At 34.6% G+C, this 27,600-nt stretch overlaps 2 protein-coding genes and 1 non-coding gene across 12 annotated transcripts in view; 2 read left to right on the top strand and 1 right to left on the bottom strand.

Moving 5' to 3' along the window:
* SYCP2 (synaptonemal complex protein 2) overlaps nt 1-27,600 on the top strand; it is a 91,828-nt gene that overhangs the window by 59,476 nt on the left and 4,752 nt on the right. For 3 of the 5 annotated variants that reach the window (XM_063802691.1, XM_054674862.2, XM_054674866.1), the window contains 11 exons: nt 111-316; nt 4,189-4,374; nt 5,247-5,337; nt 5,610-5,765; nt 6,330-6,466; nt 7,569-7,663; nt 7,766-7,865; nt 8,298-8,356; nt 8,512-8,590; nt 8,719-8,775; nt 9,761-10,602. In XM_063802691.1, coding sequence (XP_063658761.1) covers nt 111-316; nt 4,189-4,374; nt 5,247-5,337; nt 5,610-5,765; nt 6,330-6,466; nt 7,569-7,663; nt 7,766-7,865; nt 8,298-8,356; nt 8,512-8,590; nt 8,719-8,775; nt 9,761-9,838 — 1,244 coding nt within the window. In that variant the 3' untranslated portion in view covers nt 9,839-10,602. Of the gene's footprint in view, nt 1-110; nt 317-4,188; nt 4,375-5,246; nt 5,338-5,609; nt 5,766-6,329; nt 6,467-7,568; nt 7,664-7,765; nt 7,866-8,297; nt 8,357-8,511; nt 8,591-8,718; nt 8,776-9,760; nt 10,603-27,600 lie in introns of those variants that run through there. The other 2 variants (XM_063802690.1, XM_063802692.1) reach the window with 2 other exon arrangements.
* Nucleotides 21,188-21,251, top strand: LOC112206571 (U7 small nuclear RNA). The gene has a single exon (XR_002940990.1). It is a non-coding gene; the product is annotated as a U7 small nuclear RNA (small nuclear RNA).
* Nucleotides 26,207-27,600, bottom strand: part of PHACTR3 (phosphatase and actin regulator 3) — a 270,926-nt gene continuing 269,532 nt past the window's right edge. For all 6 annotated transcript variants that reach the window (XM_001141144.5, XM_054674869.2, XM_001141229.6 and 3 more), the window contains one exon: nt 26,207-26,803. In XM_001141144.5, coding sequence (XP_001141144.1) covers nt 26,788-26,803 — 16 coding nt within the window. In that variant the 3' untranslated portion in view covers nt 26,207-26,787. The remainder of the gene's footprint in view (nt 26,804-27,600) is intronic.

Below are 27,600 nucleotides of genomic sequence, written 5' to 3'. Positions count from 1 at the left end.
TTTGAAGATCTGACAAATTCTTAGGATTTAAATTAATCGTGCTATTTCTAAAGCAGACATCAATGATAACGCTTGCCATCTATTTTCTTTTTTATTTTGATGCAATATAGGTATAGAGAAAATAACAGAAAAGGATTTTACTCAGGATTATGACTGCATAACAAAATCTATATCACCTTATCCAAAAACTTCATCACTTGAATCCTTAAATAGTAACAGTGGAGTTGGAGGTACAATAAAGTCACCCAAAAACAATGAGAAAAACTTCCTGTGTGCAAGTGAAAGTTGTTCACCAATTCCACGACCACTGTTTTTGGTGAGAATGTATATATATTTTTCTCTTTATCAGATATATCTGAAGGTAGTAAGTTATTTTCCCTATCATCTTAATCAGATACACATTGCTTGTCTATTTAAGGTTTTGGGTTTGGTCTAGGGTCTTGGGGGAGAGGGACATAATGACAAGAGAGAGATACTTGCCAGTCTTGATGAACCTAACAGACAAATAAATGTATAGCTATACAGGAGGAAGAATGTGGTAGCAGGAGAGTACAGTAGTTTCTCATTATTTGTGGTTTCACTTTTTGAGGTTTCAGTTACCTACAGTCAACTGTGGTCTGATAATATTAAATAAGAAATTGCAGAAATAAACAATTCATATGTTTTACATTGTGTGTAATTCTGAATAGTGTGATGAAATATTGAGCCATCCACTCTGTCCCTCCTGGGACGTGAATCAACCCTTTGTCCAGTGTATCCATGGTGCTGTATACCCTACCTGCCTGTTAGTCACATAGTAGCCATCTTGGTTACCAGATCAACTGTAGAGGTATTGCAGTGCTTGTGTTAAAGTAACCCTTATTTTACTTAACAATACCGCCAAAGGGCAAGAGTATTGATGCTGACAATTCAGATAGGCCAAAGAGAAGCCATAAAGTTTTCCTTTAAGTGAAATGGTGAATATTCTGTGCTTAATAAGGAACCAAAAATAAGGTATGTGGAAGTTGCTAAGATCTATGGTAAGAATGAATCATCTTTCCATGAAATTAGGAAAAAGAAATCTGTGCATAGTATAATAGGGTGAGGTACTATCTGTGATTTCAGGAGGGTCTACTATATTTTAAGAAGAAATGATACATATAATGTGATAACATAGATGAGGAAGAATGAAGAACTTCTTTTCAACATATATTTACTTTTTATATTCCTACCATTTACCTGTTAAACTTCCTTATAAACACCTAAACCAAATATTGTAATTGCACTGTTTTCAACTAAATTATCAATTTACTTTGTCAACTTGTAATTTTTGTAACTAAAGGTTATTGAAGGCCATAGACTTTAAATTATGGTGAAATCTGAAAGAAGTACCTGCATTGCAGGAATAAGCCTATTCAGATCTAGAAAATGTGTGTAGTTCTAATGTGTAGAACAATTAGTAGTATCTCTTAGGAAGTGATCACTCCTGTTACAAAACTCTTATCTGTACTCTGTACAGTAATCACCCCTTATTCTCAGGGAATACGTTCCAAGACCCCCCAATAGATGCCTGAAATGGAGGATAGCACTGAATGCTATATATACTATCTTTTTTTCCTATACATACATACCTATGATTGTTTAATTTAAACATTAACTTATAAATATGCAATTTATAAATTATTACAATGACAAAACAACAACTATAACAATACACTTACAGCATCACTACTCTTGCTTTTGAGGGGCATTATTTAGTAAAATAAGAGTTGCTTGAGCACAACGATATCTCCACAGTCAATCTGATAACTGAGATGGCTATTACTTGACTAACAGGCAGGTAGCATATACAGCATGGATATGCTGGACAAAGTGATGATTCATATCCCAGGCAGGACAGCCCGATAGCCAGAGATTTCATGGCACCACACAGAATTGTGCACAATTTGAAACTTATAAATGATTTCTGGAATGTTCCATTTAATATTTTTGGGCCATGGTTGAGCATGAGTTATTGAAACCCTGGAAAGCAAAACTGCAGCTAAGAGGGACCATTGTGTGTCAGAAAGATAAAAGTGGAACTATGCTGTTTAAAGTAGAGGTAGGAGATCTAAACCCTAGATCTACCTAGCCTCCTTCACCTCCTTCCCCCAAATAATCCCCAAGGCATATTTTCAAAACTCTGAGTTTCTACAGACCACAATTTGAAACCCAGTTTCACACTAGTGAAATTCACACAAATTCTCCTGTGATCCTTTATCAATATAGTTGGCCCTCCGTATCTGTGGGTTCCACATCTGTGGATTCAACCACAGACAACAATATATATTTTTAATTGTGTCTGTATTGAACATGTACAGACTTTTTTTTCTTGTCACCATTTCCTAAACAATACATATAACAACTATTTAAGAGTATTTACATTGTATTAGGTATCATAAGTAATCTAGAGATTACATATGTATATGGGAGGATGTGTATAGGTTATATGCAAATACTGAACCATTTTATATCACAGATTTGAGCATCTTCTGATTTTGATATCCACAAGAGGTCCTAGAACCAATCCCTTTGTTTCTGTCATTCTTATTTTCCCCCGCATCCTTTAATCCCTTCAGTATGCCACCTTGCAAAATCTCCAAGCCTAGGTAATCCCCACCCACCATCTTTGATGCTACTCTGTGTTAGATGGAATTTTAACAGTTACATATTCATTGGCTGGACACTCATGAGACATTCCCCCATGCTGCCCCTTTACTGTCAACTCTTAATAAGGTGTTGGAAATTTGCTTTATATGGTAGTTGAACCTGCTTACGCTCTCAACACTGCTATGAGATAGTGCTCATTTCTCTACAGTTTTAACTAAGTAGATGTTATCAGTTGTTTCTGTTTTTGCCAGTCTGGTAAGCATAAAGTTGTGTCTTTAATTTGCATTTTCCTGACTCATTGCATCAATGAGTATTTTCACATGATTTTGGCCATTTTGTGAATTTCCTGTTTGTTTTCTTATTTTTAAATTGCATTGCTTGATTTTTCTTACAAATTTGTATGAGTTCTTAATATATTCTGGATATTCTTTATTCGTTGTATATAATGTAAACATTCTTTTCCTAGTATGTATATTTTCAGTTAATTACACAACTTCCCTATGACAAAAGATAGGACATAATCAAATTTACCAATCTTTTGGGTTGTTCAAGAAATCTTCCCCTAAGCTATTGTCATAAAAATATTTTCTTATTTTAGATTTGAGTCTAAATTTGACTCAAATTTTAGATTTGAGTCTCTCCAGGCTTTCTTTTTCATATGGATATCAAATTAGTGCGACATCAGGAGTGGAATAGTCTTAATTTAGTCATAGGCTGGGTGATCACATGGGCCTGGATTAGGCACCATTAGATTTTACTGTTTACTGGCCTGTTTATCTATCTCTGTGCTAATACCACCATTGCTTTAATTGGGGTCATTTTACATTTATACGGTGTTACATACCCCCTGCCCCACCATTCCTCAGAATTCCTTTGGCCCTTTACTGATTCATATACATTTTAGAATTAGTTTGTCTAAGGGAAGAATTGCCATTTTTCAATATTGATGTTGATCTTTCTTATCTACACATCATTTCTCTCTCCACTTTTTTGTCTTATTTCCTGCAAAGTTGGGTGAAGTCTCCTACAAAGGAAATTATGCATCTTGTTAGATTAATTCTTAAGTATTTTATGGGTCTTCTTTTTGCTGTATTAAAAGACTTTTTTTAAAAATTACATTTTCTGAGTTTTAAAATTTTTATATAGAAAAACTATTGATTGTTTTATCTCCAACAACCTTGCTGAGTTTTATCATGATTGTCTGCCTAGATTCTCTTGGCTTTTCTGTATAGACAGCCATATAAACTGTTACACATGAAGATTGGAACAGAAAATGCAAAAAAATTCTTATTCGTGTTCTTGTTAAGGTGACTTTGACCTCTGGAGCATAGAAACTGTACTAGCAGGGATCCTTATCTACAGGTTTTGGTCATCAAAGTAATAATCCACTTGCCTAAGGATTTTTTATTTTTAGTTATGAATTGGAATTGAATTTTTGCAGTGAATTAAGTAGTTTTGCAGTTTTGCTTTAATGTTTCTTATGTTCAACTCTTTTTGAAGTGGGGGGCTTTGAACAATTTTGTAACTTCTTATTGGGTTTTTGTATGTCTTCATTCATAGCCCAGACATACTCCAACTAAGAGTAATACTATTGTAAATAGAAAAAAAAAAAGTTCTCTGGTACTTACACAAGAAACACAAAACTGTAACAGCTATTCAGATGTAAGCAGTTATAGTTCAGAAGAACGGTTTATGGAAATTGAATCTCCACATATCAATGAAAATTATATACAAAGCAAAAGAGAGGTAAGTGTGGGACTATAACTTATAAATTTTCCTTACACTAAGATGGTTCTTATAAGACTCAGATTACTGACCTTTAGTGGTAATTATAATATTTTAATGCTTTTCAACTGTTATTACCTGAAAATCTGATGTTTAAAGTATATAGAATGGCTTGATCATAGAAAAATATTTTTTGATAGAAGAAAGTTGAAACTTTTAAAATGAGAGTAGTAAGGTCTTAAATAGTGAGGATACCACTGCTGAACCCCAGATTGCATATTTACAATTGGCACTTTCTGGTTTCGTGAATATATAGGTATTTGGTTGAACTTCCTGCCAGCATAAAAGCCCATCCATCCATCAATAAAAATATTTTAATAACCTGTAAAATATAGAAAATCAAGACAGAATTTTACAACTTGGTGAGGGCTGTGATTTGAGCTAGACCTAAGTGGATGGGTAGGTATATGTAGATTAAGTGGAGAAAAATCAGTAACCTATGTAAAGGTTACTAAGTAAAACCTGTATATTCAAATAGTATAACATAAGGTTAGATGTGAAAGATGTGGTTTGAAAGAAGAATAGTTTAAACTTTAGTTTTCTGTGGCTCCTCATTTCCTGACTCAAAGAAATGGAAATCCTAATAAAGAAATGAAAAGCAGGAATAGAAAAAAATGTAGCTCACATCACAGCTATTACAAGAAGATTGAGGTCAACTTAGAATCAAGGTTAACACATGGTAAATATTAGAGATGAAAAGGAAGGGATAGAAACAATCTGAGAAAGAATTGACAGCATTTAAAATTATTGGTTTTTGGGTTTGAGAAAGGTGATAAAATGTGAATTGAAATATATTTACGGAATTTTTTTCTAATTTCTAATACGTATTTTAGGAAAGTCATTTAGCATCTTCATTATCCAAGTCTAGTGAAGGAAGAGAGAAAACGTGGTTTGATATGCCCTGTGATGCTACTCATGTATCAGGTTTGTAGTCATATAGTCTTGCTTTTTAAAAAATGATTACTGAAATGCTACGTGACATTTCAACTAAAGGAATTATGTATTTTAAGTCATACCGTTATTCAACTTAATGTAAAAAGAAAATAAGTAAACTAGGTAGAATTGAATGCATAATTACCTAAAACATAATAAAAATACTTAGTGGAAACAAAGCCTTTTTAAAATAAAGGCAAGAAAATATTAGGTATTTTTAATGAAAATTGCAGCGCTTTTAACTTTCTTTAACTGTTCCTAAGGCCCCACCCAACATCTTAGTCGCAAAAGAATATATATAGAAGATAATCTAAGTAATTCCAATGAAGTAGAAATGGAAGAGAAAGGAGAAAGGAGAGCAAACTTGCTTCCCAAAAAACTGTGTAAAATTGAAGATGCAGATCATCATATCCACAAAAGTAGGTAGATCAGTAGCCTGTATCAAAATACAGTTATTTGGAGGGTGGTTCTTATATTTTGAATGAGTCTATTTACAAAACAAATTTGTAAAGACAACTTCGGATATGTCCAAGATGGATGATGCTTCATTGCAAAGTTCACATTTATATGAATAATTGTTGTAGTAAGGGTCTTAGATGCCCATAGATCTCCCTCATCATTCTGTCACTTACTATCACATTTAGGTTAACTAGAGTATGAATTTACTGATGTGCTAGTACCTCACTAAATACCTAATAATAATGTGGAACTAGTTAAAAAGCAGTTAAAAAAAATCCATAAATGTTCCAGCTTAAAGTAGTCATTTCTGCTGTACTAACCATACCAAAAAGTTTGTTTTATAAATCAGAATAATCTCATTTTTAAATTAAAAAAACATAAGGAACTCTTCTGCCTTTGATTTCATAATCCTTAGGTTACACATAGATTCGGAAAATAAGATAGATTTTGTTCTTAGCCTAATTACAAGGCTAAATTTAGAGTAATGCATATTTTAACTTCAGCAGATTGTTTTCATTTTTTAGTGTCTGAAAGTGTATCTTCATTATCAACAAATGACTTTTCTATTCCTTGGGAGACCTGGCGAAATGAATTTGCAGGTATAGAGATGACTTATGAGACTTACGAGAGGCTCAATTCAGAATTTAAGAGAAGGAATAATGTGAGTTATTCTTTAAATTATGATTTATACCCAATAATATAATAATATGCCACACTTTCTACTAGACCATTGGCTTGTTTGATCCTTTGGCAACAAAATATCCATTCATGAAACCAACTTTCCTTATATGTGAATAATTGGAATAAAATCTGTATATTACCCGTATTCTTTCTTTTGCTACTACTTTTTTCTCTTTTGTCCTATTTTCCTTTGCAGTTTAATGTTTTGGCTTTTCTGTGAATTTTTTTTTTTACTGGACAGTTTTCATGCCACTTTTCAAGACATTTTTTATGTCATTTAGGTGAGCATTAATGAAGATAGTATAGTGTAGTATAAAGAATGAGCAGCTGCAGTCAGAGAAATACCATTTCATTTTGTTTTACTAGTTCTGTATTATAGTTATGTAGTCTTAGTTTTTGAGGTTCCAGTGAGATAATGCAAAAATGCTTTTTAAAAGAATTTTTAATTATTAGTAATATATTTCTGCCTATCTCTTTCACATGCCTCTATTTGGAATCGATAGTTTTTTATGCCCTCCTTTGAATAAAAGATGTTTTGGGCACAGGTTATCAACACCGCCCCCCCCCCAATCTTGCTTTCCTTTCTCCTATATTCAGGGTTAAAATTAGAAATTGCTTGTTTTTTCTGTTTCTTTTTTTTTTTTTTTTTTTTGCCCAAGGCCAACCTAATCTGAATAGAGAAGCTTTGACTTATATATTCTCATATGTGTCTGTAGCTAGATTTAAATATATGTTTTTGTGAAAAAAATGGTTTTAAAAAATTCTGAGTGTGACTTTTAGGCTGTGTCTTTGAAGAGAATTATAACCATCAGCATTTTTGTAAATACTGTAGAGTGTGGGGTTCTTATGAAAACAGTTGAGGACTCAACCCTTAGTCAAAGACCTACTGATGGAGTTAAATAAGTTCACTCAGAGCAGTGTCTATTAACACTTCAGTTTAAATAACTGAGTTTTTAATTTTTCACTTTTCCAAGTTCTTCTTAGTAATTTACATTTCGTGGAAAATTATTTGCTGTTACTGTAGTCTTGGTTAGAGTGTTATTTTGTAAAGATATTTTAACTTAAAAATGAGTATTTTTCAGATCCGACATAAAATGTTGAGTTATTTTACTACGCAGTCTTGGAAAACAGCTCAGCAACATCTGAGAACAATAAATCATCAAAGTCAGGACTCTAGGTCTGTAATAAAAATCTGTTCTGAAAACTTTTGAATGCTACATATTCATATATTCTGAATGCTACAGTTTTTAAAATTAATCTCATTTTGTTTCTGTAATAGGATTAAAAAACTTGATAAATTCCAATTCATTATCATAGAGGAGCTGGAGAATTTTGAAAAAGATTCACAGTCTTTAAAAGATTTGGAAAAGGAATTTGTGGTTTGTTACTTTAAAAATTTTTTAAATAAGTTTAAAACCTTATTTTTAAAGAGCTATACTTGGAAAAACTTTCTTTTTTGGGAGCACATCCTAAAGCTTTTTGTTCAGAAAATAATTTAGTTTTATCTTAGATTTCTAATCAGCTTCATAGAAACACTTTTCAAGTACGAACTTAAATTTATGATGAATATCTTTGATAATGAGAAATCCTGAGAGATTTTACTTTCAATTTTATTTTAATTTGAAAGAGCGTATGACATCTGGAATATTTTTAACATATAGTGATACTGTTTATTTAAATTTGTAATAATAGAAATAGAGTAATTCTACTGTTGGATTTTAATTTTTAATCATATTAAAGTTTAACTGGATTTTATTTTAGGACTAAAATATTTTATTTAGGACTAAATAAAATTTTATTAATTAATTTAGGACTTTTGGGAAAAGATATTTCAGAAGTTCAGTGCATATCAAAAAAGCGAACAACAGAGGTTAGTATGACATTCGTAATGACTATAATCTATAAAATTAGATTTTTAAATTAATAAATTTCTATTTGAAAAATTAAAATTATATATACTATATTATAGCACTCTAATTTGAATTATTGATAAATACAAGGTTAACTCATTATTTTACTTCTTAGGCTTCATCTTTTGAAAACTTCATTGGCTAAAAGTGTCTTCTGTAATACTGATAATGAAGAAACTGTTTTTACATCCGAGGTATAAATTTTATGCTTTTTATAGGTTACCTCTCTTGATTACAAAAAGAATTTGTTAATGTAACTTTGTCTTTGCTGTGAAAACTTTATGGTAAATTTCATGGGTGAAATATATTTACTTTTTTACAGATGTGTTTGATGAAAGAAGATATGAAAGTGCTGCAAGACAGGCTTCTTAAGGACATGGTAAGTCAACTAAGTTTGAAAATGGGATAATCATACTTTAATGTCTTTTGTTTTTGATTTTTTTGTGTGTGTGCTTTTATGTCTTTCTTTTTCTTTTGGGTTGAGAGAAGATAGTTTTAGCCCAATTACTTTTAGTTCTTTAAATAATGGGAGCATATTTATAGTGAAAGAATAGGGGTAATTTAAACAGGCCCTCCTAAGGAGTAAAAGAGAATATAAATTTGCAAATTGAAAAATTATCTGAATGATTTGTTTGCAGTTTCTAAACACTGGGTACTGCAGCAGGCGTCTGTCCTGCTGTGTCTTCTGAAGGAGAAAATATGGCAGGACAAAACTCCCAGAAAGTCTGTAGTTTAGTGGAAGAATTACTGTCTGTTTGGACAAGATGTCATTTACTTAGATTTGAGGATTAAATTAGTTTACTTTCCAGTGGCCTAGTAGACCAGCAGCTGCATTCTGGGGGGAAACGTGGACCTGGGAAGGGACTAAAGGTACTGTTTTAAGTGATAATGTCTTCGGAGTTTTCTCAAAGATGAAAGGCATTTTTAAGTACACTGATCTTTGTATACACAGTATATTAATGTACTTACAAAGATAGAACCTCAATATGCTGACATAGTACAGGATCAAGATGTGGCTAAGCTAGTTTAGCTTCAAGCAAACAAGCTACTTAACTAGGTTGATCCTTGTTGAAATTGTTTTCTAGACTTTTAATTTTACTCTCTTCCTTTAAAAATTGAATCTAAATTTCACTGGTTTGGGGCTTTAAAAGATTAGAGCCTTCTCTCAACTGATTGTCTTGAATATCAGTAATGATCACAGAATTCTGTGGATATCTGTAGACCTGTTAGAATGCAGTATCTTCATGAAAGAAGTTGTTTTAAAATGAATCACTAATAACAGCTTGATTTTTTTTTCTATTTTATTTGGTGGTTTTACAGCGAAAATGTGAAATCTAAGTGTGATTTTTTTTTCTTGGCTATAGCTAGAAGAGGAGCTTCTTAATGTACGCAGAGAACTGATGTCAGTATTCATGTCTCATGAAAGAAATGCTAATGTGTGAAATCTAGTTTTTATCACCATACTTTATCTAATTATTATTCTCTGTGTATAACTGAGGAAATAAGAATAGTCCTACAAAGAGAAAAATATACATGTCACCGAAGCAAGTGTACCCTTTATAGGAACCCTCAAATTAAAAAAAAATGTCTTTTAATGGATGAGAGGGAACCACTATAACATGAGTCCAAGCCCAGAAGACTTCTGTCTATACAATATTTTTTTTTACTTTTGGAGATAGAAGCTTTAAGAAACTTTTTTGAGTTAATTATACTCATAAAATGAGTTTCTTTAATAAATTAAATTTTATTGTGTAAAATGTATTATTACATAAAATGTGTTTTTGAATCAATGCAGTTTGGGGATGAATATAATTAAAATATGTTTAATAACTTAGAATTCAACTAATAAAAATTTAGCCACACTTACAAGGGGGAGGAAGTCCCTAGTTTAAAATGTATAACTGAGTGGTAGATCAGTACTTTCAGCACACTGTTGGAAACATTTATTCAGATATGGCTCTAATGTATTAGGAAGCACTAAATGGCCTAAAAAAGCTACTACATTGCCTAAATATGTTAATTCAATATAGAAGTCCTATTTCATAAGCAGGCTGTTTGACAAATACTTTTAATCTAGTAGTCATTGTAATATCTTGCTAGATTAATTTATAAAAATGAGTATACATTTGATTTGCTTTTAATGAAGTTGAAATAAATGCTTATGTCACTTGAATAAATATAAATCATTATATTCCTATTTTGTGAACATTGGGTATCTGAAGAAGGATATTTATTTGATCCAAAGTATAATACTAAGTAGCTTTACTATCCCTTGTCTATTCAATGGTAGCAGAGTATTATTCAAAAATAATACCAGTAATTAAACAGTGGGAAAACTGGCTTCTTAAAACCCTTCTCATTTTGGTCAGCTTTATGCAATTATTAGCATCAGCTAAGATTTATTGATAGGGTAGTGGGGTTGCTATTTTAAGAGAGTGACAGCGTTGCAATATTAAATACCACTCAGGACTTGCAAATCCATCTTGCCCTGTGAAGACTAATTCCATCATGTCTTATCACCCTGTTTACCTCATCGTCAGCCAAATTTCCAAGACTCCTAAATCATACCTCATACTTGATTTCAATACTGTACTATATGTGTAATCTATCCCAGGTTCTTTATTCTTTCCAACTCTTCTAAAATCCTATCATTACCAGCAGTTGTGCCCCTCTAAACCTCAATTTCCAACATTCTTATCACTCCAGCCTATCTTTCCAACTTGCTTTGTATAGTAGTCTCAGGCTATTTATACTTTTTCTCTATTCCTGTTACCTTCTTGTCTGTCCTTCCTTCCTTACCCATTCTAGATGCCAGAGTTCAAAATAATACTCTCTTGCCCTTTCTCTTCCTGTCAACCTTATCCACTAATTCTTAGCTGTCATTCTACCAATTGAACAGCACAGGAGAAAATAATACAATCAGGCTTTAAATGTATGGCCACGTACTTCAAATGGACACTCAACATTGCTCAACAGTCCTTACTCTGCTCTCTTTAATTGGCTTTACCACATTTCCAGAGTATTATTGCATATAAATACCTCTTTCCTTGATTCTTTACCTTTGAGCTGATTGTCTAACCTCATAATTTTCTCATCTTCACCCTAAAATCTAACATGTTTCCTGCATCAAGACCAGCATTTTCTGATTTCTCTTTCAGTCCAATAGCAGATTTGTTTATTTAAGAACAATCACCCTACTAGTGATTAATGGGTTTTAATCCCATTATCTTTGATTTTCCTCTCCTGATTTTTATAGTCCATGTTAATTAAATAAGTAAATAAGTAAATAGGCCTTCCATTGACATCAAAATCTCCTGAAACCACTGCCCTACCCATATAATTATCCATTCACTTTTACAAAGAATATATCAGAATAATCTTCTCAGGTTACTATCTCAACTTCTTTGCTTCCTTCCCTCAATGCAGCTCTGCCCCTACTATTTCATCAAAACTACTTTTATCAAAATCAACAGTCATTTAAGTAAAAACAGATTAGATTTGGTAACATAGCCTCTCAGTGGCATTTCATGCTTAAAATCCTCTGCTGGCATGTATTTGCTACTCTTCTGTGTCTTTTCCTTGGGTTCATTCCTAGTCTCTTTCTTTTCCTCAGTCAGTACTTTCACCTTAAGTAATTTCATCTAGTCCCATATAATAACTATTTCTGTGTTGATGATCTCAAATTTATAAACGTTCTGACCTTCACTTTGGACATCAGAACATTATAAATACTGCTGTATTGACGTTTCTAATAAGAATCTCAACTCTCAAAACAACTTGATTTGTCTCCCTTACCATTCTTTCTCTTCATCAAAGAAAACGTGAACTTTGTCTTCCTATCTCAATAAAGTTACTTTTAACTACCCAAATATTCAAACCAAAACCTAACAGTAATTCCTGAATTATTTTCCTTTTAGCCAAACAGTAAATTGATCAACAATTCCTATAGATTTTACTGCCAAAATATGACCCACATCTGAATACTTTCTGCCACTTGCACTGTCTCTGTGACAATGTCAGTATAATTTCTCACACAGACAATTTCAACGGCCTCTTACAATGGCTTTTCAGCATTTATACTTTTCCTTCCACACTTTTTTCACTTAGCAGCCAACACTGTCTTGCTAAAGCATAAATCATACCATGTCACTCCCTTACATAAAACTCTCCAGTGACACACACTCTTAACCAGTGGGTCAAGGGACAACTCATAAGGGAAATCAGAAAATACTTTGACAAATGAAAATGCAACATACCAAAACGTGATCCGTTGAAAGCAGTGCTCGGAGGGATATTTATAGCTGTAAGCACCTACAATAAACAGTAAGAAAGGTATCAAATCAATAACCTTACTTTATACCTTAAAGAACTAGAAAAATTTAAAGCTGTCAGAATCGATGAAATAATGAAGAACTAGATCAGAGATAAACAGAACAGAAAAACAACACAGAAAATCAATAAAAACAAAATTTGGTCCTCTGAAAAGATCAATAAAATAAACCTTTAGCAGACTGACTAAGATAAACAGAAGACTCAAATTACTAATGTGAGAAATGAAAGTTAGGGACATGACTACTGAAATTTCGGAAATAAAAAGGATTCTAGGAGAATACTATGAATAATTATATATCAATAAATTAGTTAACCTAGATGACATCGATAAATACCTAAAAACACAAATTACCAACACCGACTCAAGAAGAAATAAAAAATATCAACAGACCTATAACATGTAAAGAGGTTGAATTAGTAATCGAAAACCTCCCAACAAAGAATTCTATCATTTAAATAATGCCAGTTTTTTTTATTTTTTCAAATTTATTTATTTATTTTTTAGAGACAGAGTCTCACTCTGTCACCCAGGCTGGAGTATGTTGGTCTGATCTTAGCTCACTGTAACCTCAAACTCCTGGGCTCAAGTGATCTTCCTGCCTCAGCCTCCTAAGTAAGCTTAGGACTCTAGGCATGTGCCACTATGCTCAGCTATTTAATATTTTCTAGAGAATGGGGTCTTGCTGTGTATCCCATGCTGGCCTTGAACTCCTGGCCTCAAGTAGTCCTCCTGCCTTGGCTTCCCAAGTCACTGGAATTACAGGCATGAGTCACCATGCCCAGCCCAGTCCTTCTTAAACTCTTCCAGAAAACAGAATAGGAGAGAACATTCCAAACCACACAATGGCGTCATTACACACTAATATTCTCTGTGAGTATAGATGCACAAACCCTCAACAAAATAGCAAACCAAATCCAGCTTCACATTAAAAGCATTCCATACCGTGACCAAATGGATTTATCCCAGCCAAGCATGGGTGGCTTAACATAGGAAAATGAATGTAATATACCATATCAATAGAATGAGGGAAGAAAAAGAAATATTCTTAGTTGATGCACAAAAAGCATTTGACAAAATCCAATACCCTTTTATAATAACACTCAAAAAACTGGAAGTAGAAGGAAAATTCCAAAACATGATAAAGAGTACGTATGAAGCCCTATAGCTTACATAATACTCAATGGGGAAATACTAAAAGCTCCCCTGCCCTGCCAAGACCAGGAATAAGACAGGGATGCCTGCTTTCACTGCTTGTATTCAATATTGTACTAGAAGTTGTAGCTAGATCTAGAAATGATGCAAGAAAAAGAAAAAGATTTCCAAGTGGGAATGGGAGAAACAAAACTATTTCTCCTTACAGGTGATTTGATCTTATGTCTAAGCAATCCTACAGAGTCAAGAAAATCATTAGAAGCTAATACAAATTCAGCAAAGTTGCAAGATACAAGATCAACAGAAAAATCAGTTGTATTTCTATATAATAGAAATTAACAATACAAAAATGAAATTAAGAAAACAATGTCCTTTACAATAGCATCAAAAAGATTAAAATTCTTAGGAATAAATTTAACCAAGGGAGGTATAAGACTGAAAACTACAAAACATTGTTGCAAGAAATTAAAGATGGCCTAAATAAGTGGAAAGGTAATCCATGGTCATGGATTGGAAGATTTGATATGTTAAAATGGCAATACTCCCTGAAATAGACTACAGATTTAATACAATCCATATCAAAATCCTAATGGTCTTCTTGCAGAAATGGAAAAGCTAACCCTAAAAATCATATGAAAATGGAAGAGACCCAGCATAACCAAAAAACTCTAATGAATAAAGTTGGAGAACTCATACTTCCCAAATTCAAAATTTATGACAAACCTACATTATTGAAATTATGTGGTACTAGCATAATGATAGACCTCTAGACCAATAGAATGTAATTGTGTGTCTAGAAATAAATCCACCCATCTATGGTCACCTGAGTTTCATCAAGGGTATAAGACCATTCCATGGGGGAAAGTATAGTTTCTTAAATTGTTCTGGGACAATTGGACAAACACATGCAATATAATGAGGATGGAACCTTACTTCATATCATATACAAAAATTAATGGATTAGAGACCTAAATGTAAGAGCCAAAACTCTGAAACGCAGGAAAAAAATGCAGGAGTCAATCTTTATGACCTTGGATCTGGCAGTGGATTCTTAAATATGATACAGATACAAGCAATGGAAGAAACATTAGATAAATTGGACTGTAGCACAATTCAAAACTTTTGTGCATCAAAGGACACTCCCAAAAAGTGGAAAGACACCCTACAGAATGGGAGAAAATATTTGCAAATTGTATCTCTGAGAGTCTAGTATTCAAAATATATAAAGAAGTGTTAAAACCAAACAACAAAACACAACCCAAATACAAATGGCCAAAGGACTTGAATAAGCATTTCTTCAGAGAAGACCTACAAATGGCCAGTAAGCACACAGAAAGATATTCAGCATGATTAGTCATTAGGGAAATGTAAATCAATACCATAATAAAATGCCACTTTATCCCCACTTGATACCTAGAATCAAAAAAACAATAAATTTTGGTGAGGGCGTGGAGAAATTGGAACTCTTGGACATTTCTGGGGCAGTGTAAAAGAATGCAGCCACAGTGGAAAACAGTTTGGTGGTTCCTCAAAAAGTTAAACGTAAGAGTTACCATATGACCCAGCAATTCTATTAGGTATATGCCGAAAAGAATTTCTATTAGTCTGCTTTGGCATTGCTGTAAAGAAATACCTGATACAGCATAATTTATACATAATAGACGCTTAATTGGCTTGTGGTTCTACAGGCTTTATGGGAAGCATGGTGCTGACATCTGTTTACCTTCAAGGGAGGCCTCACAAAGCTTATCATGAGGGAAGGTGAAGAGGAAGCAGGCATGTTATATGGTGAAAGCAAGAGAAGAGAGGGAGGGAGAGAGAGAGGAGGAGGTGCCACACGCTTTTAAATGACCAGATCTCAAGAGAGCTCACTCACTATTGTGAAGACAGCATCAAGTCATGAGGGATCAGCCCCTAGGACCCAAACACCTCCCACCAGGCCCTACCTCCCACATTGGGGATGATAATTCAGCATGAGATTTGGTGGGGACAAATATTCAAACTACATCATTCTACCCCTGGCCCCTCCCAAATCTTATATGCGTCTCACATTGCAGTATACAACCATGCCTTCCCAAGAGTTGCCCAAAGTCTTAACTCATTCCAGCATTAACTCAAAAGTCCCAAGTCTAAAGTCTCATCTGAGACAAGGCAAATAAATCGCTTCCACCCATGCGCCTGTAACATCAAAGGCAGGTTACTTACTTCCAAGATACAATGAGGGTATAGGCATTGGGTAAATATTCCCATTCCAAAAGGGAGAAATCAGCCAAAAGAAAGGGGCAACAGGCACCATGCAAGTCCCAAACCCAGGAGGGTAGTCATTAAATCTTAAAGCTCTAAAATAATCCTTAACTCCATGTCCCACTTCTCATACATCTGAAATCTAGGTAGAGGGTGCCAAGCCTCATTCACTCTTGCACTCTATGCACCTGTAGGCTTAACACCACGTGGAAACCACCAAGGCTTACGGTGACTTGTGCTCTCCAGAGTGGTGGCATAAGCAGTATCTGGGGCCCTTTGAGCTGAGGCTGGAGCTGGAGTCAGGGATGTAAGGAGCAGTGTCCTGAGGCTGCACAGGATATGGGCCCTGGGCCTGGCCTGGCCTACAAACCATTCTTCCACCCTAGGCCTCTGGGCCCCTTGTGGTAGGGGCTGCAATGAAAGTTCTCTGAAATGCCTTCGAGGCCTTTTCCCCATTGTCTTGATAGTAGCACTTGGTTCCCTTTTAGTTATGCCAGTATCTCTAGTAAGTGGTTGCTCCACAGCCTGCTTGAATTCCTCTCCCAAAATAGCTTTTTCTTTCTCTGCCACACAGCCAGGCTGCGAATTTTCAAAACTTTTACTCTCCATTTTCTGTTTAAATATAATTTCCAATGTTGAGTCATTTCTTTGTTCCTACATGGGAGCATAGGCTGTTAGAAGCAGCCACGTCACTTCTTGAACACTTTGCTGCTTAGAAATTTCTTCGACCAGGTACCTTAGGTCATCATTCTCAAGCCCAAACTTCCACAGATCCCTAAGGCATGAACAGAATGCATCCAGCGTAAAATGTGTGACCTTTGCTCCAGCTCCTTGTAAGTTCCTCATTTCCATCTGAGACCTCTTCAACCGAGACTTCACTGTCCATATCACTATCAGCATTGTGGTCACAACCGCTTAACCAATCTCTAAGAAGCTGCAAGCTTTCCCTTATCTTTTTTTTTTTATTATTATTTAAGTTTTAGGGTACATGTGCACATTGTGCAGGTAAGTTACATATGTATACATGTGCTATGTTGGTGTGCTGCACCCATTAACTCGTCATTTAACATTAGGTATATCTCCTAATGCTATCCCTCCCCCTTCCCCTACCCTACAACAGGCCCTGGTGTGTGATGTTCCCCTTCCTGTGCCCATGTGTTCTCATTGTTCAGTTCCCACCTATGAGTGAGAACATGCAGTGTTTGGTTTTTTGTCCTTGTGATAGTTTGCTCAGAATGATGGTTTCCAGCTTCATCCATGTCCCTACAAAGGACATGAACTCATCATTTTTTATGGCTGCATAGTATTCCATGGTGTATATGTGCCACATTTTCTTAATCCAGTCTGTCATTGTTGGACATTTGGCTTGGTTCCAAGTCTTTGCTATTGTGAATAGTGCCACAATAAACATGTGTGTGCATGTGTCTTTATAGCAGCATGATTTATAATTCTTTGGGTATATACCCAATAATGGGATTACTGGGTCAAATGGTATTTCTAGTTCTAGATCCCTGAGGAGTCGCCACACTGACTTCCACAATGGTTGAACTAGTTTACAGTCCCACCAACAGTGTAAAAGTGTTCCTATTTCTCCACATCCTCTCCAGCACCTATTGTTTCCTGACTTTTTAATGATCGCCATTCTAACTGATGTGAGATGGTATCTCATTGTGGTTTTGATTTGCATTTCTCTGATGGCCAGTGATGATGAGCATTTTTTCATGTGTCTTTTGGCTGCATAAATGTCTTCTTTTGAGAAGGGTCTGTTCATATCCTTTGCCCACTTTTTGATGGGGTTGTTTTTTCTTGTAAATTTGTTTGAGTTCATTGTAGATTCTGGATATTAGCCCTTTGTCAGATAAGTAGATTGCAAAAATCTTCTCCCATTCTGTAGGTTGCCTGTTCACTCTGATGGTAGTTTCTTTTGCTGCACAGAAGCTCTTTAGTTTAATTAGATCCCATTTGTCAATTTTGGCTTCTGTTGCCATTGCTTTTGGTGTTTTAGACATGCAGTCCTTGCCCATGCCTATGTCCTGAATGGTATTACCTAGGTTTTCTTCTAGGGTTTTTATGGTTTTAGGTCTAACATTTAAGTCTTTAATCCATCTTGAATTAATTTTTGTATAAGGTATAAGGAAGGGATCCAGTTTCAGCTTTCTACATATGGCTAGCCAGTTTTCCCAGTACCATTTATTAAATAGGGAATCGTTTCCCCATTTCTTGTTTTTGTCAGGTTTGTCAAAGATCAGATGGTTGTAGATATGTGGCATTATTTCTGAGGGCTCTGTTCTGTTCCATTGGTCTATATCTCTGTTTTGGTACCAGTACCATGCTGTTTTGGTTACTGTAGCCTTGTAGTATAGTTTGAAGTCAGGTAGCGTGATGCCTCCAGCTTTGTTCTTTTGGCTTAGGATTGACTTGGCAATGCGGGCTCTTTTTCAAGTGGGCGTCATCCCTGGGATGCAAGGCTGGTTCAACATATGCAAATCAATAAACGTAATCCAGCATATAAACAGAACGAATGACAAAAACCATATGATTATCTCAATAGATGCAGAAAAGGCCTTTGATAAGATTCAACAACGCTTCATGCTAAAAACTCTCAATAAATTAGGTATTGATGGGACATATCTCAAAATAATAAGAGCTATCTATGACAAACCCACAGCCAATATCATACTGAATGGGCAAAAACTGGAAGCATTCCCTTTGAAAACTGGCACGAGACAGGGATGCCCTCTCTCACCACTCCTATTCAACATAGTGTTGGAAGTTCTGGCCAGGGTAATCAGGCAGGAGAAGGAAATAAAGGGTATTCAATTAGGAAAAGAGGAAGTCAAATTGTCCCTGTTTGCAGATGACATGATTGTATATCTAGAAAACCCCATTGTCTCAGCCCAAAATCCCCTTAAGCTGATAGGCAACTTCAGCAAAGTCTCAGGATACAAAATCAATGTGCAAAAATCACAAGCATTCTTATACACCAATAACAGACAAACAGAGAGCCAAATCATGAGTGAACTCCCATTCACAATTGCTTCAAAGAATAAAATACCTAGGAATCCAACTTACAAGGGACGTGAACTACCTCTTCAAGGAGAACTACAAATCACTGCTCAATGAAATAAAAGAGGATACAAACAAATGGAAGAACATTCCATGCTCATGGGTAGGAAGAATCAATATCATGAAAATGGCCATACTGCCCAAGGTAATTTATAGGTTCAATGCCATCCCCATCAAGCTACCAATGACTTTCTTCACAGAATTGGAAAAAACTACTTTAAAGTTCATATGGATCCCTTATCTTTCTTTCTTCTTCTGAGCCCTCCTCACTCTTCTAATCTCTTAACCAGTTCCAAACCTGCTTCCACATTTTCAGGTACCTTTATAGCAATGTCCCACTTCTCAGTACCAACTTTCTGTATTAGTCCATTCTTACATTGATACAAAGAAATATCTGAGACTGGGTAATTTACAAATAAAAGAGATTTAATTGGCTCACAGTTCTGCAGGCTTTACAGGAAGCATGGTGCTGGCACCTGTTTGGCTTCTAGGGAGGCCTCAGGAAGCTTACAATCATGGTGGAAGGTAAAGAGAAAGCAGGCAAGTCACATGGCAAAAGCAGGAGCAAGCAAGAGAGTGAGTTGCAGGGGCAGATGACACTCAGTTTTAAATGACCAGATCTTGTGAGAACTCACTATTGTGAAGAAAGCACGAGCAAGCAAGAGAGTGAGTTGCAGGGGCAGATGACACTCAGTTTTAAATGACCAGATCTTGTGAGAACTCACTATTGTGAAGACAGCACCAAGCCATGAGGGATCCACTCCCGTGACCCAGACAAATCCCACCAGGCTCCACCTCCAGCAGTGGGTATTACAATTCAACATGAGATTGGGGTAGGGACAGATATCTAAAATATAGCAGAATTGAAAACAGATTGAACAAACACTTGGATGAGAATGTTCACAGCAATACTATTCACAATAGTCAAAAGGTGGAAACAACCCAAATAGCTGTCAACTGATGATGAATAAACATAATGTGGTATATATCCATACAGTGTAATATTATTCAGCTATAAAAGGAAAGGAGTATATAGTCATGCTACAATGTGGATGAACCTCAAAAACATTCTAAGTGAAAGAATGAGACACACAGGTCATATATTTTAGGATTTCATTTATATGAAATGCCCAGAATAGGTAAGTCCACAGGGACAGAAAGCAGATTAGTGATTGCCAGGGGATGAGGGAAAGGAATAATGGGGAGTGACTGCTTAAAAGTTATGTTGTGATGAAATGTTTTGGAGCTAGATAGAGGTGAGGTGGTAGTTACATAACATTGTGAATGTACTAAATGCCACAGAATTATACTACTTTAAATGCCTTATTTTATTAATCTGCATTTCATCTGAATTATTAAAACTTATTAAAACCAAGCCTTTATATCACGGGCTAGAAGGCCCCACATGAGCTGACCTCTGCCTCCCTTTACCCTTATTTTGTACTCCTTTCCGCCTTGTTGAGTATGCCTCAAGCATTACTTGAACAATCTCACTTTTTTCTAACTCTTTGGTTTTGAGATTCCATTTTCCTGGAAACTCTTGCTGTTTTTCACGTGTCCATTTAAGTGGTAATTCTTTAGAGAGCACTTCCCTCACCATCCAATTAATGTTACTATTTCTGTCTATCATATAGCAGTTTTTGGTATCTGAAATTTCTTTATTTCTGCCTTGCCTCCACAAACTCCACTTCTGTAAATTCTGTGTGGGTAGGAAACTTGTATGTCTTATTCATCACAATTTTCAGAAGCTAAAAGAGTGTCTGGAAAAGTAGGCTTACAACAATGTGAATGAACAAAGTAATGAATACGGCAGTTTTAAGTAGGAATTTACTAAGTTCAAAGCGAACTAATGTGTCTCCTAAAATTCAAGTCCTATATGGTGTCAGCATTTTCATTGTAATTGGTAAAGTATTAACCAGCCATTTGAACATCTATTATATGATATGCACTGAGCTCAGGTCTAGATACACAAATGAGTAATAAATGAACCCTTCCATGGTGTTAGACAGCTCTTTTAGAATATGTCTAGCAGGTTTTTCAGTTTTCACCAGAATGCCCACCTCAAAACAGAGATGAACTCCCTACTTAAAAATGAGGATATGTGTGCTTTTAATGTCATGCAGAATCATACAGATTTCCATTTCATTGGACCCTTAGAGGAATCATATAGGCAAATCAAATGTACATAGACTTCATTGTTAAGACAATGTATTTGTAATGGTTAGCTTTAGTTTTTCTATTTAAAATAAAGGCGCATGAAAATATTCTGAATTGACGTCTACAGGAGAACAACATTTTAGGAATACAGGTGTGTTGAGTGACATCAATATGTTGTACCATCTTGAGCTTTAGATAATATACTTTTAGCTTATGCTGTGATAGCAACAATTTTAAATAAAAGGAACTTGGAGGAGTGGAAGTCACACTAATGAAACACTTGCCTTTAATAATGATGAGGCTTTATTTACCTAATTTGATGTACATTTTGTACAAGTCAAATACAAAGATAATTGGGTTTATAAATGAGTATTGAAATTTGGAATAGATTTGAAGTTAAAAGGTTTTAAGCTTATTTAAAAACAATTTAGCTATTTGACTTCTATGTAATTCATTTCTAAAATGTTCTATTATATGTTTATTTAAATTTTTTAAGTTCAGAGCAAGATCTAGCAAAGTTTGTCCTGAGGGGCTATACAGAAAATGTTGTAGGCTTTGTGGGCCAGAAGGCAAATTTCAGAGTATCACGTCGGTGCTTATTATAATAATTTCAATTGTAACCATTTAAATATATAAAAACCATTCTTAGCTTACTGGCCACTAAAAGGGCAGGGGCTGGCCAGATTTGGTCTGTGGGCTGTAGTTTGCAGACTTCAAGTTCGGAAGGGAAATCTTATAGATCAGAACTCTCTGTTCTTTATTATAAAATTTTTCCTTAGTTTATCTTACTGTTTCACAGAAATAGTGATTTAAATCAATTTTGCATAGCAGAGGCTAATGAGTATATTAATTAATATAGCTAAAATTCTTGATTGTTCTATTTTAAACATATTAAAAATAAATGATCATTGTAGCTAATGACTTAAATTTCTTACCTGGATTGTAATCTAACACCCTGGTGTAGGTTTACCGCATGTCCTCAACCAAATAGAGCTGTAAGGTGGTAACTGTCCCAGAAGTACACATGGAAAAGGACATGGAAGAGAAGAAATTTTACGTTAGTATAGCTAGGCAGAAACCTAAATACTAAATTCTACAGCCATTACTGTAGTGATCTCATTGCCACCAAATCGTAGTGTCATGGATGGCCAACACCAACTTAAAAGGCCAGCAGATCCTTTAAATGAATAATAGATGGAGTGGTTTTCATACAGCATTTAATTCAACATGAAATTTGTAGTCTACAGTGACAAATTCTGCCAACTCTGAGTTCAGTGCCTAGCGTTGAGCTTCACAGTTGCTGGAGTTAGTTCTTTAACCATTCTGTTACCACCTATTAACAGTTAAACCACATACAGTTAGTGTATAAGTTTCTTATCTAATTAAAACTTAAAGTATGGAAGAATCATATATGCTATGAATAAACAAGTAGAATTTTGAGCAAAATAAAATACCAGCAAATAATATCAACAAACAAATCTAACTTGGAATGTAAAAATTGAAGCAAGATGATAGGTGGTTCTGGAGATTGTGCTTTCTGCCACATCAGGTGTCACCATTATAATTAAGAAGTAGGCTATCTGGAAAGCAGAGAATGGACTGGTGGTATAGACCAGTCTTTTAGGGAACACACCTGAATTGTAGTAATACATTCAGTGTATGTATTTTTGAGAAGGGATAATAAACTGCATTTAGAAAGGAATAATACACATATGTAACATGTCTGCAACTTGAAACATTAAATTATTGTCATATGTACCATATATCCAGATTTCTTTCCTCCCATTGCTTAGTAAGAAAACTGAATTTTTAGAATTTCCCCATTTATATCTTTAAGATTTACAGTTGAGATTAAAAACTTTGAAAAGGTTTTTTAAGAAAATTTTTATTACTTTAAAAATACTGCTCTATTTTCATAGAACTGTGGAACTGCTAACCAGTACTTTGTTGTTCATTCTAACAAACATTTTTTGTTTGAATATGAACTAGTAGTATGTTCCTAGTATCATCACTGTAAATAAATTTGCAGCTTAAATAAGCAAATGGGATTTATAGAAATCTTTTTGAAAATATTTTTCATATATTCAGTTTCATATGTTCACTTGCTTACGAATATCTTCTGAGATGTTTTCATATGAAAAATGGAGAAAAAGGTCTCTGGAAAAAAACTAGACAAATGGGTATCGGAAGCATATAGTAATAGCAGTTTTAATAGTACAATTAGGATTTTGCATTTCTGAGCTTGAATTTGTTGTTGAAGGACTGTAGGTACATAGCTAAAAACTTTGACTTTACTTCCAATGTATAATAAATGTAGGCCTGTAATTACCATATCTTTCCACAAGGTGGATGTCTTGATGTTAGGTTCTTCCTCCCCGCTCCCACCACCATTTCAATTGTCAAAAAATTACTTAGGTGATATGATTTCAAAGTCTCTTTATTTTATTTTTATATTTTTTGAGACAGGGTCTTGCTCTGTCGCCCTGGTTGGAGTGCAGTGGTGCAATCACGGCTCACTATGGCCTTAACCTCCCGGGCTCAAGTGATCCTGCCACCTCAGCCTCCCTAGTAGCTGGGACTACAGGCGCATACCACCATACCCAGCTAATTTTTTGTTTTGTAGAGATGGGGTTTCGCTATGTTGCCCAGGCTGGTGTCGAACTCCTGGACTAAAGCAATCCACTCATCTCGGCCTCCCAAAATGCTGGGATTACAGGCATGAGCCACCATGCCCAGCCCCCTTTAAATTCTTTTAGAAATACTTTTTACAAAGTCATATAATGTGGTATTTCCTCTATTACATTAGCTTAAAAGTTACTAGATGTTTCTAGAAGATATTTAATTTCCTCTCACTAAATTACTAACATGCTTGTAAAAACGTTTTGAACTCCTTAAAAACAGAACTTTTGATTTAAATATTCATGATTGCTTTAATAATTTTTTCTGAAAATAGGGACAAATGATTTGTAAATTTATTGCATAAAAACCTCATTATTGAATACTAGTAATGAAGAATTCTGATAATTCATATATACTGTTATTCAGTAGGACAAATAGTTTTTTCTAAATCTGTTGGCTGTTAAGTATATAAACTTTCTCTTCAAATTATAAATATATGCAAATCCGTGTACATATACATGTATGTCATCAGTGTAATATGACTTGTGAATTGCTTTTTAATTTTATTCCTCTAACTTGATAGTTGTGATGTGCAGGTGGAGAGTAAATATACTTGATTCAATTTTAGTTTATCTCTTAACCCTTATAATACCTGATAAGAACATGAAATATGTAAGTATAGTTTAGAGTAATAGTTTGTGCATAATAAAAACACAATGGTAGAAGTTAGATACTATTGCCACAAATTTTGATTAAAGTGAATATGTCTGCTGGTTTTAGGATATCTTAGAACCTTTGAGTCTGAACCAGTCCAAACCCTCCTTTGGTTATCCTGCACTTTACCTTTTTAGTTTTATTATCCACTAGTTATGGGACTTGGGGAAAAAACTAAATATATGTCCCATCTAACCAGGTCATTTCTAACTATAGGATCTGCCTGGTTCTTTTGTTAAGCAGTACTGATCTTTTGTACTTTGGGGGCCAAGGTGGTTTCTAAACAGTAGCACCTTTTCCTTTTCTGTTTCATAGTAAATATATTAATATTTCTATGTGAGGGAAATTGAAATCTTAGTTTTACATAATTTGGGCTCCCATTAATATTTTAAATTGAATATTAAATACAGAGAGCTTCTAATATGTTGCTTAAAATAGAAAAGAGGTAAAGTTTTGGCTACAAATAATGGGTTATGAATAACAGAAAATATATAATGTATATATATATATCAAATCCTTTAAATTTAACTGACTTAGAAAGGATTTAGATACATTTCACAAACAAATTGAGGCTCAGAGAAGTCAACTGATTCACAGAAGGTTACAGAGCAGCTAAGAGGTAGAGCTGGAATTTTTCTACCATAACAATTTCTTATTTAAAAAAACTATAATTCAATGAACAGTGTGTTTTGCTAGTCTCTAGGACTGATCATAAGTCACTTTGGACAAAGTGCTAACATAAAGACTTGGCAGTTTCTGTGGGCGTCTGACCCAGTAGCAGTCTTAAGTAGAAAAGGAAAAATAGTGGAAAGCAATGAGGTAGCATATGTGGCAAGAAGTCATAGAGGACACTCAGTTGCTCCAGGTGCTACCTGGCAACCATATCAGTAGCTAACATTTATTGGATTCCCAGAACGTCCTCAGCAATGTGCCAGCACTTTAGCTGCTTTGTCTTATTTAGATAGTACAGCAATGTTGTGTGAGAGAGAGATGACCATACTATAGAAAAAACAAGTAACTTGTTGAATAGCACAGAGCTTGGATTTGTGCACAAGTTCTGCAAGCTCTGAAAGTCATGCTCCAAGTTACTGTGCTTCCTGCCTCACCAGTATACCAGGAGGGAAGGAGGAGGGAAGGCTCATCTCTGTAAGGACACTTATTTGAAAGCCAATTAAAAATATTTTTCAGGGAACATTTATTGTTAGTTTCCCCCTTTGTGCCAAGATTTTCACCTTTGTGCTGGGGTAAATTTCCTTTCTTTAACAGTGTTTGCAGAGGTGAGCTTTAAAATACTCTAAAGAGGCATACTTTTCATTTTGATAGAATTTTTCAACAAATTATTGCTTATTTCTTGGTTAAAGGCACTCAATTTGATTTTCTAAGGCACAAACCAAACACATAAAAAGTTGGAATTCTCATTCATGTGTTTGGATTCTGATCGTTCAAAAGTAAAAATTGACTTGTTTCACAGATCCCTGTTCTAAAGTACCACTCATCCCAACCACAAGAAAATGTAAAGCCTGGGTTAATTTCCTGCAATAAGTAGTCATTTAATTAAAGAACAAAATTAACAGGAATCAAAATGTTGCAGCTGTATTTTTTGTTAGACATTATATAAAAAAGGAAAAGTATAATACAGTAAATCATCTTGTATAACATGAACTTAAAGAGTTTTCAAATTAATTATGATCAGGATAAAAATGTCTTTTGAACATAATACTGAATGACACTGTCACATGTCCCTCATGTCAGAGGCCTGGGAGTGGTGAGCCTGCACATGCACGTTGCCCGTCCTCCATTACACTGCAGAACTGTAAAACAAGGTTGAAAGGCAAACAACAGTTTTCTTCTGATAGAGTTATGTTGGGTCTTAACTGACCCCAACAGTTCACACTCCTCAGACACCAAAGAAGGAAGGAAGTGTGTCCTCTGGTTACTCCTCTTGCAGGTAAGTGTGGTCAAGATTGCACCTGTGTGTGTGATCCTACTCTTCTCACAAACACAGCAGGTAGGGTAGTCTTGAGCTGAACTTCAGGAAAGTTCCCTGATGAATGTTCAGTGTTGGTATCAAAAAATTAAACACAAATTCTTCTCAGAAGAAAATCTCTATGGCCTGTGGAATCTAGAGATTATAAAAAAGACAAAGAATTTAAGGTTATTCATTTCTAGCAGTTAAAATAGCCAAAAACCTTATACAAATAAATTTGCTGCTATTAAAAAGATTCTCAGAAGTCCCATATGTAAAACATGAGGATGGAGCTACTCTGGTTAAAATAGGGTAGAGTCTCAGAGGGCTCCCCACTCTCAGGCCCCTGTTATATGCTGAATTCTTAGGACTATCTAGAACTTAGTTTTAAAACTGTGAGTTAAAAGCCCTTGAAGCACACAGAAAGGCCAGGGCTTTGCTAAATCAGTAGAAATGATGAATTTGTTAATAAATTATTGAAAATTATAGTAGAGTTATGACTTTTTGTAGAGTAATATGTTCACAGTAATTTTAAAACTCTTAAAATCTCATAACTAAAAATACCGTTCTGACTCTTGAATTGTTAAAATGTGGTATAAAGACCCTAAAATTATTTCCTTATGTTCAAGTATTAGAGTCATTAGTTTAGAAAGCTATCAACTTAGGACAATAAACATCTTTACTAAACATTTAATAATGTATAATCGGAAAATGTACAAAATTGAGATTGCAATATATAGAATATGTATTCATTCTATTTAAGACAGAATGAACATTAAATGTAATTGTGCATGATTTACTGAAACTATTTTTCCTAAACATTCATATGACCTATTCCTCCATATGACCTATTCCTCCCCAAAAGTATGTTAGTCATGGGAGGGAACCTTAAAAAACAAACTCTTTGCATAATTTTTTCCTATTCATCCAACTTTCCCTTCCCCTTGATATAT

Source organism: Pan troglodytes, chromosome 21, assembly GCF_028858775.2.
Source record: "Pan troglodytes isolate AG18354 chromosome 21, NHGRI_mPanTro3-v2.0_pri, whole genome shotgun sequence".
Taxonomy (NCBI): domain Eukaryota; kingdom Metazoa; phylum Chordata; class Mammalia; order Primates; family Hominidae; genus Pan; species Pan troglodytes.
Note: the sequence above shows the minus strand (reverse complement) of the source record. Positions and strands in the feature narration are given on the sequence as shown.